Source organism: Protopterus annectens, chromosome 2.part0 (genome assembly GCF_019279795.1).
Source record: "Protopterus annectens isolate FY-2018-M chromosome 2.part0, PAN1.0, whole genome shotgun sequence".
Lineage (NCBI taxonomy): Eukaryota > Metazoa > Chordata > Ceratodontiformes > Protopteridae > Protopterus > Protopterus annectens.
The window spans coordinates 686,993,438-687,011,919 of record NC_056728.1 but is presented as its reverse complement, the minus strand read 5'-3'; the positions used below and the strand labels follow the sequence as shown (position 1 = coordinate 687,011,919).

Below are 18,482 nucleotides of genomic sequence, written 5' to 3'. Positions count from 1 at the left end.
TGAGTTCCATGATGATGCGCTCCATAATCTTTTACAGACCAAGCTAGTCAGGCTTATAGGGTGATAGTTCTCAGGGTCTGTTGTGGCTCCACCTTTGTGGAGCGGAATAACCGTTGCTGTGCGCCACTCTATGGGTACATAGCCTGTGGAGAGGCTGAGTTTGAGCAGTGTGTTATGGTGAGGGGTTAGTTCGTCTTTGAGCTCGTGTAGGATGCTGCCTGGGACACCGTCCAGTCCCATTGATGCTGTATTTTTGCTTTGGAGAGGGCTGTTTTAAACTGAGTGTCTGTGGTTTCAGGGGCTCTACATTCTTCTGGTATGGTTATGGGCCCTTTTGGGGTGACGTTTGCACTGAACCTGTCTGCCAGGATGTTGGCAATATCGGTCGGTTCAGTGTATTTTGTGCCATTCTCCACTAACTCCGAGCAGATCTGAGCATTGCCACTTAGATTCTTGACATAGCTAAAGAATGCCTTGTGGTTATCTTTGGAGTCCTTGGCAATTTTTCTTTCGAAGCTCGCCTTGGATGATTTTATGAGGGATCGTAGTTTCTTGCTGATACTGATCAGGGATGCCTTCCCTTCTTGGGATTTTACTCTTTTCTGTACTAGTTTCCTCCTTCTGTTGTATAGCTTGTTTATTGCAGGGGTCCACCAGACTGGTTTCCTTTTCTTGGAGGAGTGAGTCTTGGTTTTGCTTGGGATAGCATGATTCATACATTCTTGTAGGTGCCCATAGAATGCATTAATAAAGGATTTTGAAGCTTGGACAGCGTTATCCTTTAGCATGGGGGCTTTGAAACTTTCCACCTCGGTCTTAAGTAATGTGAAGTTTGTTTTTTTTTTTCACAGTGATTTCCTTGTCCGGGAATGGTGGCAGAATGTGGATATCCAAAGTGATTTGTTTATGGTCAGATCTAACAAGCGAGGGGTTGACCTCCGGTGTGGAACACCGGTCGACCATGTTGGTGATGACCAGGTCCAATATGTTGTCACCTCTGGTGGGAGTGTTGACCAGTTGATCCAGGGCGTTTGAGTTTATAAATTCTAGGAAATGTTGGGCAGGGGAGTTAGTACTTGAGTAGTTCTCCCAGATAATGTTTGGGTAATTGAAATCAACCAATATTAGGGTGTTTGGTAGGACCTTTACGTTTCCCAGTGTTTCCAGAAACGTGGAATGGGGGTCTGGGACATGGTGGGTGATCTGTAGCAAGCTACAATTTGAATTGCAGTTTTTCCCATTGTTAGTTGCACATGCATGATCTCTGAAGCATCGTGCTGTGCCACTAACCTGGAGGTGTGGGTATCCTTGATGAATATGGATACACCCCCGCCTTTTGTATTTCGGTCCGGGTTCTGTGGCCGAAAAGTATGTTATGGGATGTAGCCTGGTAGTGCTGGGGTGCTCTCTGGAACCTTAAACCAGGTTTCTGTTACTGCACATATATCGATTTTCTCCATAATGAGGAGTGCCTCGAGTGCGTGCATTTTGAGGTTTAGACTTCTGGCATTGAGTTGCATTACCCTCAGTTTTTTGTTACTTGTGCTGTTTACGGCAGTGGGTTTGTCTTTTGAGCCTTGCCTAAAAAAGGCACTATGGGGGTGGCAAGAGTCTTGGTCATTATTCGAAAGCGTAAGAGTGGCAGGTGCAAGGCGTCTCTAGAGAAGCAGCGTGGCTTGTCGAGCATGTCATCCCAGGCGGTCAGATGCTGGATCCCCTTTGAATGACACCAGAAGCTTAGCCAATTGTTGAAATTGATCATTTTTTCTTTATACCTTGGTATTATTCTTGGTGAGGGCAGGATGCTACTCAGAGTCAGGGTCATACCGGCCTGGGCTACGTGATCAGAGAGCTCTTCCATGTCTCTCTTCATGTAGTCCAGGGAGGTACACTTCAGGTCATTCACACCAACATGGACAATGACAGAGTTGTATTTGTACTTGTTCTGGAGTGACCTGAGTGCTTGTGTTATATGGCAGATCCTGGCACCCGACAGGCAGCTAACAGTAACCTTCTCCTTATTCAGCCTTGTGAGTGGGACTTTAGTGTGCCTGACTATAACGTCATCTGTTACTAGTATGTTGGGTATGTTATTTTGCCTTAAGGGCTGTGATTGCGTGGCACATTGGTTTTGTGAAGTATGTGTTTTATGGTTTGTGTTGGGGAGGGGTGGAGGTTGCTTGGATATCTGCTTTGCTCCGAGTATGTTTTCCTGTATCTGTGTTTTTTTTTTGCTGGTGCTGGTTTAATGGGTCTATGTGACACTGGTGGTGTGATGCCAGTATTTCCCTCCTCCATTTGACTGTCTGATCCAGTCTTGGGTTGAGAGAGCTTAGCCTCCAGTTTGGCTGTATAATTGCATCTCTCGCATGTATTAGTGTTTGGTGGTAGGAGGAGAGGGTTGTCTGTGTACATGAGGCAGTTGTAACATTGCCTCAAAATGCCCAGATTCACCAGTTGGACTGGAGAGTACACCTGAAACTGCCCTTTGGACATGCCTGGCTAGGTGCAGTGAACTGTTTTACTGAATGACTGGTAAGGCCGAATAGAGAGCCTTGTCCTTCTGTACAGTATAGCGGGGTCTAGTGCTAGGGTTTATAAGTGCGTGCTATGAGTGTCAGGTTGAGAAATGAATGGCTTGAGTGCTAAAGTTGAAAGTTTGTCTAATTCCAAGGGAAAAATTGAAGAGGAGACTTTGTGGAGCCGGGAATAGTTATAGCCTAGCTAACCGGCTCGTAAAACCAGGCAAATGTGTTTTTTTATAGCAGGGAAATGAAAGAGAGAGAAATTAGCCCAAAATGGCCAATAAGCTACTAATTTCTGGGCTGAAACCACTCCTGCAGAGACAGGCTGCTCAAAGCTCGCTTCTCTCACAGGTGAGCAGAGAAACTTCCTTCTATCCAAGTAAGGTATGGGCAAACACAGAGATTTGTAACACAGCCCTGAATTCAGCACTAACCTGAAAACTGGACTATACTAGCTTAGAAAGGTGGGAAACAAGTCTACACACATATATGTATGTGTATATATATATATATATATATATATATATATATATATATATATATATTTTTTTTTTTTTTTCAGAAAATAAAGCAGATACAATCAAAAACCACTTCAAATACTCAGAAAAGGGTACTTATTGTTATATATCTCAGATAAGAGTTGTAGTCGGTGCCCCTAGTAATAAAGTAGGAAGAAACACAAATACAATAAAAGCAGATGAATAAAGTGCAGTTTTTTTAAAATATATATAAAACAATAGAAAACGAACAAACTGATTTAAACAAGTTACCCAATTAACCAGAAAAAAGCTCAAAACTGAGCCCTGTTCCAGCAGTCTTCAGACAAGTTCTAACTGCACACTCCTGCTACTAGGGTGCAGGGGGAACCTTCTCCAAAAAAGATGGCCTGGATCAGTGCTCAAGTTATACAAAGAAAGCTAGATTCAGCAGGCCTGAATCTGGTCTATCCTACAGCAACAAGGAGCACCAATTTCAGAAAGAAACAGTTCAAATAAGTAGGCACAATAAGCCTGTGACCAGAAGTTCCCAGCTCAGAAGGAAGTAGTTGTAGAATGTAGATGGTGTATCAGTGGTTGGTGAAAAGGTGAATGCAGTAGGTTTGTTGGGAAAAAACAAAGTTTTGTACTGTCCTGATTAATGGTAAACCCACAGAGCTCAAACTGAACACTGGTTCAAAGTACAATGTTATGTCAGTGGAAACATTTGCTAGAGTAAGAGCTGGTGAACAACTTAATTTGGCCAGTTGTGTGAAGCTTGTTGCTTATGGAGGTAAAGATATTCACTCCAAAGGCCCAGTAGTTATTTCATACTGTTCAGTTGGGAACACTTACAGCTTGCAATTCTATGTAGTCAAAAGACCTGTACAGTCATTATGTCTCAGAGACGGTTTAAAAATGAAACCGCTTTCTTTTACCAAAAAAGTCCGTCATGTAAGCACATGTCCTAGTTCAAGTTTCACCAATGCTGCTTTTACAGAGTATGCTGATATTTTCGAAGACAAGTTATAGGTTCATAGGTTGGTACTAGGCTATCGGCCGTAGGGCTTATACAAGCCTAGCCATAACAATTCCCTGGATATTTCTTCCCAAAATATTTACTTCTCTGGACCCCTGTCTAGTAGGGCGACTGACATGATCCCCGGGGTGAATTTCCTATATCCCATCCAATCATCAAGGTTCCTTTTGAAGAGGGCCAAGGAGATACTCTGCTTGACATGTATGGGCAGTCTATTCCAAAGTATGGGGAATCTCTGGGTCAGGAACCTATCCCTCCAGCATGTTTTGTTCATTGTGATGACAAGGTTAAGATCCCTGGAGCTTGTGGCTCTGAGGGATTGGGATTTCTTTAAGTGGAGCATGTCCAACAGCTCAGGGTTTGACATGGCCTTGCATGTTAAGCAGAGATCGCCTCTGAGTAAACGATATGCCACAGAGTATAGCTGGAGTTTTTTTTAGATGGTCAGCATATGGCATCTGCTTTAGGCCTGTGATTCTTCTCGTGAGGTATTTCTGTGGCCTTTCCAGCTGTTGCAGATGTCTTGTGCGGTACATGGGTCTAATGAGAGATGAGTACAGTGGGACAATGACCTCCTTTTTTCTGGATGAAAAGCCCTTAGTGATGAGGTGTGCCACATAGAAGGATTTCCTGACTGTTGTGGCGATGTGGTTATCGAAAGTGAAACCACTGTCCACCTGTGTCCCTAAGTCTCTCATTACACTTTCAGTGTTTAGTGTACTGCCACCTATGTGGTAATTCATGGGTACATGTTTTTTTCCAAAGTGGATAACTATACATTTCTTGGCATTAAGCTTGAGCCCATGGCTCTGGTACCAGGCATCTGTTTCTGTAAGGCCCTTTTGTAGAATATCCACATCATTTGGGGATTCAATAATGGCTCCCAGTTTGCAATCATTTGCGAACTTTGTTAGCCAGAGTCCCTTACTGTTGGCCTGTACTTCAGAGAAGTAGATGCCAAACAAGAGTGGACCCAGGACTGAACCCTGAGGTACTCCACCTGTCACTTGTCTGGAGCTGGATTTGGAGTCCGCTACTTTTACAGTCTGGGTTCCGTCAGTAAGCCAGTTGGCAACCCATCGAGTAACACAGGGATTTATGCTCAGCTTAGTAAGTTTATCTATGATTCCAGAGTGGAGTTAGGTAAACTTCCAGTTGTGTACACCATGAAATTAGACCCTGAGGTCAGTCCAGTGTTCAAGCCAACGAGAAGAGTTCTGATAGTTATGCAGGACAGAGTCAAAGTCCAGTTAGGTAAAATGGTGCAGCAAGATGTGATTTTTCCAGTTACAGAACCAACTGAATAGATGTCTTCCATGGTAGTTGCTCATAAAAAAAGCTCAGATGAAATTAGAGTATGTATTGACCCAAGAGACTTAAAGCATTGAAGAGACCCCACCATCTTGTGCATACAGTCGAAGTTTCTATTCTCATGCCAAATGCCACTGTTTTTTCTGTCTTAAATGCAGAGTTCATTTTGACAAGTAATGCTTGATTGCAAATCTTAACTACTGATACATTCAGTACGCCATTTGGTAGATACAGATTTCTCAAAATGCCTTTTGCAATAAATTCTGCCAGTGAAGTCTTTCAGCATGCAATGGAGCAAATGTTTTCAAGCTGTGTGCTATAATAGTAGATGATTTAATAGTTGGAGGCAGTGGTGAAGCAGAGCATGACAGAAACCCCAGGAAAGTTCTGGAAAGAGTATGTGAAATGAATCTAAAGCTCAATATTCTGAAATGTAAATTCAGGCTACCAGAACTTACTTATGCTGGTCATTTGTTTACCAGTTCAGGCTTACAACCAGATCCTTCCAAACAAACAGCCATTCTTGAGATGCCAGCTCCAGACAATATCCAGGCCTTACAGCGTTTTCTTGGTGTAGTTAACTCTTTGGGCAAGTTTGTACCAGACTTCAGTATATTATCAGCGCCCTTAAGAGAGCTGACACTCAAAAATGTTACCTGGTCATGGTTGGAACAGCAGCAGAGAGCATTTGATGACCTGAAACAGAAAATTGCTTGCCCGCCTACGTTAAGATACTATGATGTCCACAAACCAGTAATTCTTTCCTGTGATGCCTCAAAGTTCGGTATTGGTGCAGTTATTCTTCAAGAGAATAGACCAGTAGCCTATGCGTTTAGAACTCTTACCCAAACTGAGAAGCAGTATGTTCAAACTGAGAAGGAACTTTTGGCAATTGTGTGCGCATGTTCAAAGTTCCATGATTATATTTATGGCTGAGCTATCCAAATTGAGACTGATCATCAACTTTTAGTCATTGTTTTAAAAAGCATGTGCATACAGCTCCAGCAAGACTACAAAGAATGATGCTCAGATTACAAAAGTGTAACTTCAAAATGGTCTATACAAAAGGCAGACTTCTTTATCTGGCTGATCTTATCCAGACCACCCAGAAATACAGCAGAAAAACTTGATACAGAGAATTTTGACTTTGATGTCATGGGATTGCGTAATTTTTCTACCACAAAACTTGAGCTAGGAGATCATGCAAAGACTGATCTAATTTTGCAAAAGCTCAACCACTTCAATGTTGAATGGCCATCAAAGCAATTTTGTATACCAACAGAAGTGCAACCTTATCTTCCTTAGAGAGATGAGCTGTTGAAGGAAGATGGAATCATTTTCAAAGGTCCTAAAGTTGTCATTCCTACTTCCTTACAACATGAGTACATCCAGATTTTGCATCGTGGCCACCCAGGTTTCAAAGCTACCAAAGGAAGGGTGAGAGGACTAGTATTTTGGCCTTCTCTGTCAAACGATATCGATAAAGTACTTTAATCTTGTTCAGTATGCAATAGTACTAAACCACATTTGCAAAAAGAGCCACTTCAGCGAAACCCGATTCATGAACTACCTTGGTCAACAGTAGCCACTGACATATTCGAATGAAATAGTCAGCATTACTAAGTGTTGGTAGACTCTTATTCATATTGGTTTGAGATTGATCTGCTACCCAACCTAACGTCCAGTGCTGTCATTACTACGTTCAAACATTATTTCTCAGTCCATGATGGTCCACATAGTTATTTTTGACAATGGTGCCCAGTTTACCAGTTAGCTATTTCAGAAATTTGCAAAATTGTGGGACTTTGTCCATGTTACCAGTAGTCCTGAGTACCCACAGTCAAACAGCCTATCTGAACATGCAGTACAAAGTGCAAAGCAATTACTAGAGAGGTCTGTGACAATACTGATGTTGTCTTGAATTTGCTTAATCTCAGAAGTATACCCCGTGACAATTTACTTGACTGGCCTGCTCAGAGATTTCGATCTAGGCAAACAAGAACAACCTTGCCTATCAGTTCCAGTTTGTTGGTGCCTAATGCTAAAAACACCAGAGCAGTCAAAGCCCAACTATTCAAAAAGCGTTCATTCCAGAAGTCCTATTATGAGAAAACAAGCAGAGTTCTTCGTCCATTGAAAGGAAGAGAGATAGTGGGGATGCAAACAGCGAAAGGTTTTGATCGAATTGGTCAAGTTCATAGGTGTGTATTAGTCTAATGGCTCTGGAGCCTTTACAAGCCTAGCCCATAGGATTACCCTGGCATCGTGCCACCTGACCTTAGTTCCTAGTGCCTCTGTCGAGTAGAGCCACTGGAGTGATCCCCGGGGTGAATTTTCTATTTCCCATCCACTCATCAACATTTCTCTTGAAGAGGGCCAATGAGGTGCTCTGCTCGACATGTTTGGGGAAGTCTATTCCATAGCATGGGCAGTCTCTGGGTTATGAACCTGTCCCTCAAGCATGTTCTATTGATTGTTGTAATGAGGTTGAGGTCTCTGGAGCATGTTGTGCGGAGGGATTTCTTTAGATGCAGCATTTCTAACAGAGCTGAGTCAGCCATGGCTTTGTAAGTCAAGCAGAGATTGCCTCTAAGTAGGCGATATGAGACAGAGAATAGGTGGAGTTTTTTGAGTCTGTCCATATATAGGACAAGTGTTTAAGGCCTAGGATCCTCTTTGTGAGGTACTTTTGTGGCCTCTCCAGTTGTTGCAGGTATCTAGTGAGGTACATGCCAAAAGGGGCATTGTACTCTGATTGGCCTAATGAGGGAAGAGTAGAGGGAGACAATGACTTCTTTCTTCCTGGATGCAAAACCCTTCGTAATGAGATGTGCCACATAGAAGGACTTTCTGACCACAGTGGCAACGTGGTGGTCAAAAGAGAGGTTGCTGTCAACCTGTGTTCCCAGATCTTTTATAACGCCTTCTGTGTTCAGTGGACTGTCATCAATATGGTAATTCAAGGGAACCGGGTTTTCCCATTTGGGATGGCGATGCATTTTTTGACATTAGTGTATGTGCCGTACCGGGATCTTACTTAGTAGAATGAGTGTATAGAACACAGAAGAAATCACAAGCATTTTCTTCAGTGTCTGAATCGATATCGCAGCATCAAACCTGTGATACAGACTCTATATCTCTGAGCAATCCAGACGATGTTCCTGTTGGACATGTCTCAGTACCTATTCCCATTCCTGATAATGTCCCAGATGTCCTTGAAGTTGAACATTCATTAAAGATGGTCCCTGTTGCTAAACCCAGTCCTAATGTTTGTCACACAATCGGGTCGTATTTCCAGACCTAGTGTAAAATACACAGCAATCTGACATGATTGATTCACTTGTAATTAGTTTTCTGTAATTGCATGTCAATGATTATTGTCATTATTACTGTGCATGACTTATTCCTCAAATAGAGAGGATGTAGATCAGAGGGTGTGTTGCGACTTAAAGTGAGGGCACATGCATATGAACAGAAATCACATGCAGGCAGCAGTGCCATTTTGAGTAAGCAGCCAGTGTGTTAACATGTATGAGTGCAGTAGTCAGCCTGTTTATAAGTTTATTTACGTTTGTTACTAAGCCTTAATCCTGATGCGTTTCTATGTAATAAAGCTGCTTGAACCGAATCCACAACTGTTCGTCTGTTTTATCCTGACTGGATGAGTGACAGGGTTGGTCCACCGAAACACCTTTCCCAGTTGAATCTGTGTTCCTTGAGGCTTTTGGTTCTGGCTTATCTGCATCCTCGGGTGGTACCAGTTGCAGATACGCTCATAGATCTTTTGGCACAGCAGGCATGGAGGGACTCTAATGTAATGGAACCCATCCCAAAAAAGCCTGGCAGGATTCTTGTGGCACCCACAGAAAACGCTGGACTAAAAAACCACCAGTAGATGCCACGGTAGTAGCAGCAACCGTGAAAAAGGGACTATCCGAGGGGAGTTCATGTGTTTATCCCCCTAACAGGGAGTCGAGGACTTTGGACAGATTGGGGAAATGTACTTATGGGTCAGTGACTTTCACACTTAGAGGGCTGAATTACCTTGCAGCTATGACTCATTTTCAGAGGGACCTGTTCAAGGCGATTTCCAAGTCATTGTCAGGTAACTTGCCACTGGATGTTCAAAAAACAGTGGACACCCAACTGTCTCCCCTAAAATCCACTTCCAGTGTGGCTATCCACCTGCTTTCTAATACAGCGGATGTACAGCTAGAGTGGTAGGCATTGGCTTTGCCATGCATCAGCATGCTTGGATGTATTGCTGTCATTTCATGGAAAGCTTCAGGACAACCTTTATTAAGTCCCCATTCTATGGCTCCTCCCTCTTTGGGCCAAAAGTTAAAGAAACTCTTATTAAGAATGAGCAGGATGATAAGACCATGTTTTGCAGTAGGAATCCATTTTCCACCCCTCAGAGAACCTATTGCATGAACGAAAGGGGTGGTAAGATTTGTTTCAGAAAATTGCAGGTTATCAGCCCCCCCCACCACCACCAAGGCAGAGGGGGAAGTAACTCAAATGGACGTCATCCCAGGGGCAGAGACGGACTGTGTAAATCTGGGCTTTCACTGGCCCTTCATAGAGAAACCCTGTCAGCCTTCCTGAAGGGTTACCCAATCACTGCACTGCACTGTAGAGGCAGTCAAGGGGGGCCCTTAACCATACACCCATAAGCCAGGCAGAACATTACATTGGAATCTTGGGTGCAAAGGATAATCACTAGAGACTACACCATTTCCTTTTTGTACCCTTCAAAAAAGAAGTTAAAGGTTCCAGATGTTCCACCCAATCATTTGGAATCTGCAGCAAAAGAGGTTTCAAAGTTGCTTGAAAAAAGTCATCCATCTGGTCCCCCCAGACCAGTTAGGATTCAGAATCTATTCCAGGTTCTTTTTAGTTCTGAAGGAGACGGGGGATCTCAGGCCAGTTTTGGACCTCAGCCATCTCAGTTTGTGAGACAAAGTTCCAGATGGTCACAGTACAGTACATATTACCTCTGTTTAGGAAGGATGATTGTATATGCTCTTGTAGATCTCTAGAACACCTGTTATCATACAAAGATACAGAGGCAATCCAGGAGATTTCTCTGTTTCCATCTGAAAGCCAGTCATTTTCAGTTCAGCACACTGCCCTTCAGACTTTCCACAGATTTATCAAAGCAAGTGGAAAAGATTTTTTATTTGGGCTTCTTTGGGAGGATTGGAGCCATTCTACGCTCCTCTCCCATCGATGTTAAAATTTCTGTCAGAACTTATTTCAGAAAGAGTCTAGTTTTTCTAATATCCAAGTGCAAATAGCTGCCATTTCAAATTTTCTCATGGGGCATAATAACTGCTCTGTTCCCTCTTAAAATTTCCAAATCCTTTCTCATGGGAACTTTCCTGCTAAAACCCCACATTAGGGATCCAGATCCCTCATGGGAAGTCCCAAAGACCCTTTGAACCATCAGCCTCAGAAGATGTCCAGTATCTTTCTTGGAACACCACGTTTCTGGTTGCATTTACATGTGCTATACAGATTTCTGAATTGCAAACACTACCATGCAAACCACCGTATCTCATTTTCCATAAAGACCAGAGTAATTTTGAGCACAAATTCTTCCTACCTACCAAAGGTGACATCTGAAGTAAATTTGAATCAATCTATTGATTTTCCAGTCTTTTTTTCCAAGCCCTCAAAGTAAAGGGGGAGTATTTGCTACACATAGTAGATGTTGTCAGACAGCTCACATTCTACGTACACCTTACCAGGGATATAACAAAGTCAAATGAACTGTTTGTATCCTTCTCTGTAGCAAAATTGGATAGAAATATGTCAAGTCACAATTTCTAATTTGCTGTTGGACTGCATTTTATTTGTTTATAATGACTGGAGTTTACCCCTACACATGAAGCCAAAAGCCTATTCCACAAGAGCAATAGCTGCTACTTCAGCATTCATGAAGAAAGTTCCCATTGAAGACATTTGTGCAGCAGCAATGTAGTCCACAGTTCACACCTTTGTATGTCATTGCAAATTGGATGTGTAGTCCAGAGCACTTTCATCTGTTGGTTCCACTATTCTCAGGAATGTCCTTCCTTAATATTGGTTCCACTATTCTCAGGAATGTCCTTCCTTAATACCACCCAGGTGTCCTCTTTGCAGATTGATAATCTGTCCCAAACAATGAATTGGATGAAAATTAACAACATCAGATATGAATGTTATGTAATTACCATAATGAGCTATCTGTTTTGTCTCATTTTTGTCCAGTTCGACATCTCTCCCTCCTTCCCCCTTCCAGTGTTGTCACTGACAGCTTCTCGTGATTGGACAAACCTAACCCAAGACCCTGTCTATGCAGAATGTTCCATTGATTCGTACTGTGGTATTAACATGTATTTCAACTGGGATACCTACAGGTTTCCGTAGTTATAGGAGGAGATCTGTAATTTAGGTAAAGTCAGCAAACTTGATCTGAGGTAACTTGAGGAGAAAAGGGAGTTATGAGAGGGGGGGGGGTGTCAGAGTCACGGATCCACAGCTCTTGAAGAAGGTACCAAGGATGGATCGGATCCAACAAACCAAACATTGAACTGGATAAAAATGAGAATACTGATCTATCATTATGGTAAGTACATAACTTTCATTTTGTCTTGTTTGATGATGACAGGTTTTCTCATACAGACCTGTTATGGCAACCACATAACATCTGTTTGTCAGATGTGCATAGTGGTGCTTCCTCTTTTAAGTAAGCTATATTGCTTATAATTTCCTATAAAACAAATGCTGACCACTGCTGCCATATCACAGTCATCCATTCTTTAGTGTGTTTTGCTGTTCTGTAGTGCATAAATTAGTAAATAATCAAAACTTAAAATGTTTGTAATAAAAAAAAATACTACTATATTTAGAGCTGGGTAAGATGGATGAGCAGGCTGAGGAACTCTACTTCATTGTAAACTGACATTTGAAGAGTAGTTCTTCAGCTGTTGGAGGAACTGAGGACCAGACTTGTAAGTGATGAACTGAAACTAGTATAAAACACAATAAGAACTAAGAAAAGGGCCTATATTCCCATGTCGACAGGGCTGTTAATCGAACGCCCTTACATCGACACATATACAACGAAATGTCAAAATCTCGAACGGCCACAATAGTGATTTTTTTTTTTCCCAGGGGAAAAAATTGCTGGGCTGTTGGGAATTTGCCATTTCCTCCACTGTAGTGCAGTCTCAGAGTTGGTATATTTAAGTGGTGGGGGGTGAAGCCCCCCACTTTTTGTCTGTCTGTTTGTTTTGTTTGTTGTTGGCCCAGTGATTTTTTTTTTCCTGGGAAAAAAATTGCTATTGTGGCCGTTCGAGATACTGACATTTCGTTGTGTATGTGTGACGTAAGGGCATTTGATGAACTGCCCTGTCGACATGGGAATATAGACCCTAAGAAAAGGGGAGATTGAGTCTGAACTGTGCAGAAAACGGTAGAGTATGATTTATGGTAGCAGGACTAGGTCTCAGGATTAAGAAATTTCAGTTTCAGTCCTGAACAGAATCTTTCTAAAGAGTGAGATGTTAAAATGGAAAATTGATAAAGAGCTTAAGAGTTTCCTTTTTGACCTGAAATGGGGGAGTAGAACAATGCTTTTGGTTTAAAAAATGAGTTTTTTAGCCTGTGTCACTGAGGCATGAGATGAAGAGTTGCCCAAGTACGGTGGGGTGTAAAATGAATTAGAAGTCCTACTGTTACTTGTGTAAAGGGCATTATAGAGGATAAGACAAAATATTAACAGTGTGGAATTATGGTGGTTGATATGGGGGAGGGGGTGTAAAATGTTGCAGCAAAGCTTTGGTGACCCAGGATGCTTTCTATTTAAGTGTAGAATCTTAAGGTGCAGTTTGAGTTGGTATTTGTATAATTGTGTTAGAAAGCAACAAGAAAGTAGTCTCCTACCTCTTTGTTTAAAATGTTTTACTGGTGAGTCTGTTTTTTTAAACTTGTATTTGTATGCAGGGTGTAAGGTGTTTCTGTCCCTTTGTGTAAGTGGCTATTTCATTGGCCCCAAATCTAAAAGAAAAGAAAAAGATGGACTTTTAAAAGCAGTGGAGTGATTAATCCCACTGAAGATGTCAAGCAATTTGATGTAAACTGTGGTCTTGTATGTTTATAAAGCAACTTTCATAGCGGAGTATGTGACCACTAACTTGATACTTTTCCTTTTTAGTGCCTTGCTTCCTGGGAGTCAATTATTCCACTGTTACAGGACAAGCAGGAAACCAAAGAGGAACCCACTTCATAGCCCACTCTTTTGTTGCGGCATGGGGTATACTACAAGGACATTGCATATTGCCACACTACGTTCCAAAACAGAATGGTTAGTGACTGATCAGGAAGAAATGGACTGAATAAACAGCGTGATTTGTTTTTTTTTTTTTTTTTTTTTTTTTTTTTAAGCCCCAAATTCATCTACATTTTTCATACAGATGTCTTTCTATGGTTACTATCACACGAAAGGACAGAATGCATTTTTTTTCTTGCTGGTGATGAAGTTGTTCCTCTTTTGGAGAACTCGAGTGGACTAAACACTAGATAACTGCTTCTATATTTAATGCTGAAGAGGCGAAAACTGAAAGGCCAGCAGAGAAGAGTGTGTTTTTTTTTTTTTTTTGGCCTTCTACCTCAGACAGCCAGAGCTTTGTTCCCTTTGATGAACATTTCTGAAAGGACGTGGACTATTAAAGATTAAATTCTTCTGGTAATTTATGGCTCTATGATGCATTATGAGAAGGAACATTATGATGAAATGTTTCATAAACATTCCCCAGCACATGGATCTTATGGCTGACATCTTTCTGCCGTAAAAATCTGTTATTTCTTTCAGTTAAATAAAACATTCACATTCATGTAACTGCTAAATGTGCATGTTAATCAGTTGGTAGTTTGTGTGTGTCAGGGTTGGGGTTTTAAGGCCTTTATTTATTTTTCCCAGACAGAATATTAATAGTATTACAGTAACATTACAGAAGTATGCGACACTCTAGAAGGGCAAGTATTTTACTCAGTATTTATGCAGAAATGTAAGTGTGAAACCAAGCTTTTTAGAGAGTGACTTGGTATTTACACCTAGGTTTTATGATGCTGAAGGACTGCTGCACCTGGCTGTGGAATACCGACCTTTTAAATTGAATGTAATTCTCATGTAGTCTTTCAGCATACATCTTTGTATCTGACCATTGGTGCTGTATCGGAGAGCTCCACAGACAAGGTACCTCCAGTTATTCTGTTCAGCAGATGTTTTGATAAATGCAGAATAATTTGTCTGCACTTCAGCAGCAGTGTACCCTGTACCTGTACAAGCAAACGTGCAAAATGTTTCTGTTTGCAGTCTTAATTTGTCCTGCCATTGTACCTTGGGACATTTATTTGTATAGAATCAGTTTTTTTTTTTTTTTTTTTTTAACCTGTAGAGATTCCCTTCTGTCAGCAGTGTTTTGATACATTTATTGTTCCTTTGCTATTTGCTGTTTTATGGGACAGTATTGCAGTCAGGACAGTAGATTCAGTAACCTACTGCTGTAGAATATTTTTTTCATAGTGTAGGTCAGATGTAAAGTTTTTAGGTTTATATCTAGACTTGCATGACTTTTCAGAGTTTAACAAACTGTGTGTGTTTGTGTGCTATCCTGTAACAAAACAGCTACTAAGCAGATCTAATTCACTGTTTGATTTTTGTGTGTGTATGTTCACCATCCTTGGCCAGTAGGAATGTTTTGTTTTAGTTTGAGGGGAACGCTGCATTTTATCCCATCCCATTTTGTTGACAATTTATCTATTTATTTACACCCTGCAACTGTCCATCAGCTGCCACAGGTGCCTCCCTTGTCCACTGGGTCTGCCAGGTCTCCCATCTTCCCCAGATTTACTCTTGGTGTGGATATTGAGACATCACTGTGCAGCATTATATTGCTGCCAGAGTTTTTCTCTAACTTCCTGTTTACCTGTATGCATGGCTGTTGACAACTGATGGATGGTTTTATACTGGGGATGTGCTGGTGTCGTATATGATCCCACACTGAAGACATCAGTACACTGTCTCACAAAGATGCTGTAGCTGCTGTACCAGGCATTATCAAGTTTCAGTAATTAGAGCAACACAAATGTTCTACATTACCTGAATTAAAAATAGCCAGCCGTGCACTAAGCCACTCACCTTACCATGCCCCCCATGTGACATCATTACAGCAGTAGAAAGCTAGGTTGCTGAGGGGAGGCGGTGCAGCATGAAACATCCTAGTGAACTACCTGCTTAACTATTCTTAAGCCATCCTTATGAATTGTAGCTTGTGTTTTAACACTTGGCCTGCAGTTCATTTACGATGCTGTGAAGCTCCTAGACACCTCTCCTGATTCCAGCTCATTGTCATGCTGTGAATGATATGTTCTCATCAATTCTTGGAATAATTTTCTTGCCGGATATGTACTTTAAAAATAGCAAGGCATTCTTATGTCAGGATTAGCACAGAGGTAACCCAGTCTGTATGTTTATCTTGTTTTCCTTTGTATTTAGGCACATTTTAATATGCAGCAGGTACAGTTAACAATCAAGTAAAATTTGTTTATGCATTTTTATAGCATCATGCATTTCACCCATATCTCTCAAGCTGTTAAGAGCAAAACATCTGGAGAAAGCCATAGATAAAAGTGGGGCAAAGGCCCAAAAATAGGGACAATTTTTAAATACTGCTATTAGAAAGTTGCGATAACAGGTTTTGCATTAGCATGAATTTTCTGAAGGTTATGAAGTCTGAAACTCAAATCTCTGTCATTATTTTCCAACTTCAGTCTTTAATGATTTGCAACTAATTTGACAGAAAACCAAAATTTTATGAAAAATTGAACAAAAATATGAGGCAAAAATCTGGACATTTTTCGAAAATCTGTACAGTTGAGAGATATGATTTCACCATCTTCACAGTTTCTATTTGTAGTAACGCATTTTGACGAAAGCAGCATTAAAGTGTTTCCACCTCTGTTTTAAGTGAATTTGCTTTTCTGTACGTAATGTCTCTCAGTAATTACAAAGCAGGGATAGTGAATAGCTACTAGGTAGCCACCATGCTGCATTTGCTTTCTGTTGGTAGTCACTGATGTTCATCATTAGGATCGCTACTCTAGTCTTGGCTGTATCCTGCTGAGGATATGCCAGTCAGCCAGATTCCAAAGCTTCAGGGCAAATTCCACTCACCCAAACCATTAACTGGGTCAAGGTGTACTGACTAAAAAGGTAGGTTTGGGTGCCAAGCCCTTCAGAGTTTTTTCCTGCCACTGAAGAGCTCTTCATATCCTACTTTGACACTGTGTACATTTGTCTGTGCAGTACCTTGTATATCTCTCAACTGTCCAGATTTTTGACTCATATTTTGTCCTTTTCTCATAAAAATGTAGTGTTCTGGCAGATCATTGAGGACTGAAGTAATGGGAGATATTTGATTTTCATACGTCATATACTTCAGAAAATTCACACAAATGCAAAACCTGTTATTCTGTCAACTTTCTAAGTTTGTAAGAGCAGTATTTAAAAAGTGTCCTTATTTTTGGGTCTTTGTCTCCCATATTATTTGTAACTTTGTCCAGATTTCTTGATCTGAGAGGTATGTGCTCAAGGACCATTTTCTGTTTTTTTTTTTTTTTTTTTTTAACCACAAAATAACCATGCTTATTTCTTTTCTGTTAAACTGTTAATTGTGGACTCCATGTTGACTGGTGACAAACAAGGAAAAGGAGGTAAGATATTGCAGTCTTACTAAAGTAAATGTTCAAAGGAAGTTCAGAAACCTAAGGAAATTAAATTCTGCTTCTTCCATTCCTAATACTGACTCCAAAAGATAGAGATGTGAAGCTTACTGAAGTACTGAAATTCTTCTCGTATGCCTTGGTGTTTCAGAAAATAAGTCCTTAGTTGCACCTTCTCTTGTACTGTGCATATGTTACTGTCCCCATAATGTCAGATCGAAAAGATTGCAACAAAAGATGAGCCTAACACTTCTGGAGTGTTTTCTCAAGCAAGCCTGTCTGTAACACCACCTAGAAGTGCTTCAGTGTTACGGCAGCCTTCTCTCAATTATAAGTTGTTTTCAAGGGAGTACATTCAGTTTGGTACAGGAAACCACAGTGAAACAACAGGGACCTACGTCTGTGTAATTGATAGAACACTGGCACATGAAACTTTATAGTTACAGTAGAGAGTCGATTATCCAAACTAATTGGGACCTAGAGTAATTTGAATAATCCAACATACATTGAACCAGATAAAAAAACGTATAACATCTTTTTTCTGCATGCAGGGAATACACTTTTCAACCATTCAGCGATTCCAGTGAACAATAAATATTTGTCACACACGAGCAGACTACAAGCTCAAAAAACATGCACAAGCAAATACGTATAACATTTACACATTCAGACTTTGATTTTTCCTACCCAAAAACTTTGTACAGCTGTGTTTGGATAATTGACATTTCAGATAATCTACTCTCCATTGTACTTCCAAAGTTTCAAGAGGGCATGAGAAAAAATAATTTTCCTTACTCTAGGGAAGAGAAGGATTTCTATATGAGGGAGATTCCTTATCAGAATCTTGAAAGGGAGGAGAATTAAAGTTCATTCTGGTTGTAGAGCTTTGCAATGGAACGTTTCTTTCATGGAAACTTTAAATTCCATGGAAGAATTTTTTTTGATTGGACTGTAGATAATCTTTCATTTCAGAGAGAGATAATGAAACTTCTGAATGTAGTGCAGAGAAACCCCTTCACTTTAATGTACTTGGAAAGCGGTTTTGAACTAACTAAGCGGTTTCCTGTTTTGTTTTTTGTTTTTTTTTTCTCCAAAGGTTACTAGTTAAATACTGTAAATAAAATTGCACATCTAGAACCTTGGGGATTAAAGCTTTAAGCTATTTGATTCACAAGGTTTCTTTCCATGGTTTCATTGTATAAGAAAGTTAAGAAAATATACAATGTGAAGTTGTTCAGTCTCACCGTTCATTCTTACAAATGGGTTAGGAGCCGATCCCTAGACTCCGAGTCAGCCGCTTTCACAAGCTTGAGGTTTTCGAGTAGCTCGAGGCCAAGTCCCTATCCCATGATGCTGTCT

At 40.8% G+C, this 18,482-nt stretch overlaps 1 protein-coding gene across 1 annotated transcript in view; it reads left to right on the top strand.

Annotated features, from left to right (window-relative positions):
• Nucleotides 1-14,246, top strand: part of SNX30 (sorting nexin family member 30) — a gene marked incomplete in the record, with an annotated part of 1,404,645 nt that extends 1,390,399 nt beyond the window's left edge. The window contains 1 exon segment of the mRNA XM_044061022.1: nt 13,555-14,246. Within this exon segment, the coding sequence (XP_043916957.1) occupies nt 13,555-13,629 (75 nt within the window).
• Between the last annotated feature and the right edge of the window lie 4,236 nt (nt 14,247-18,482).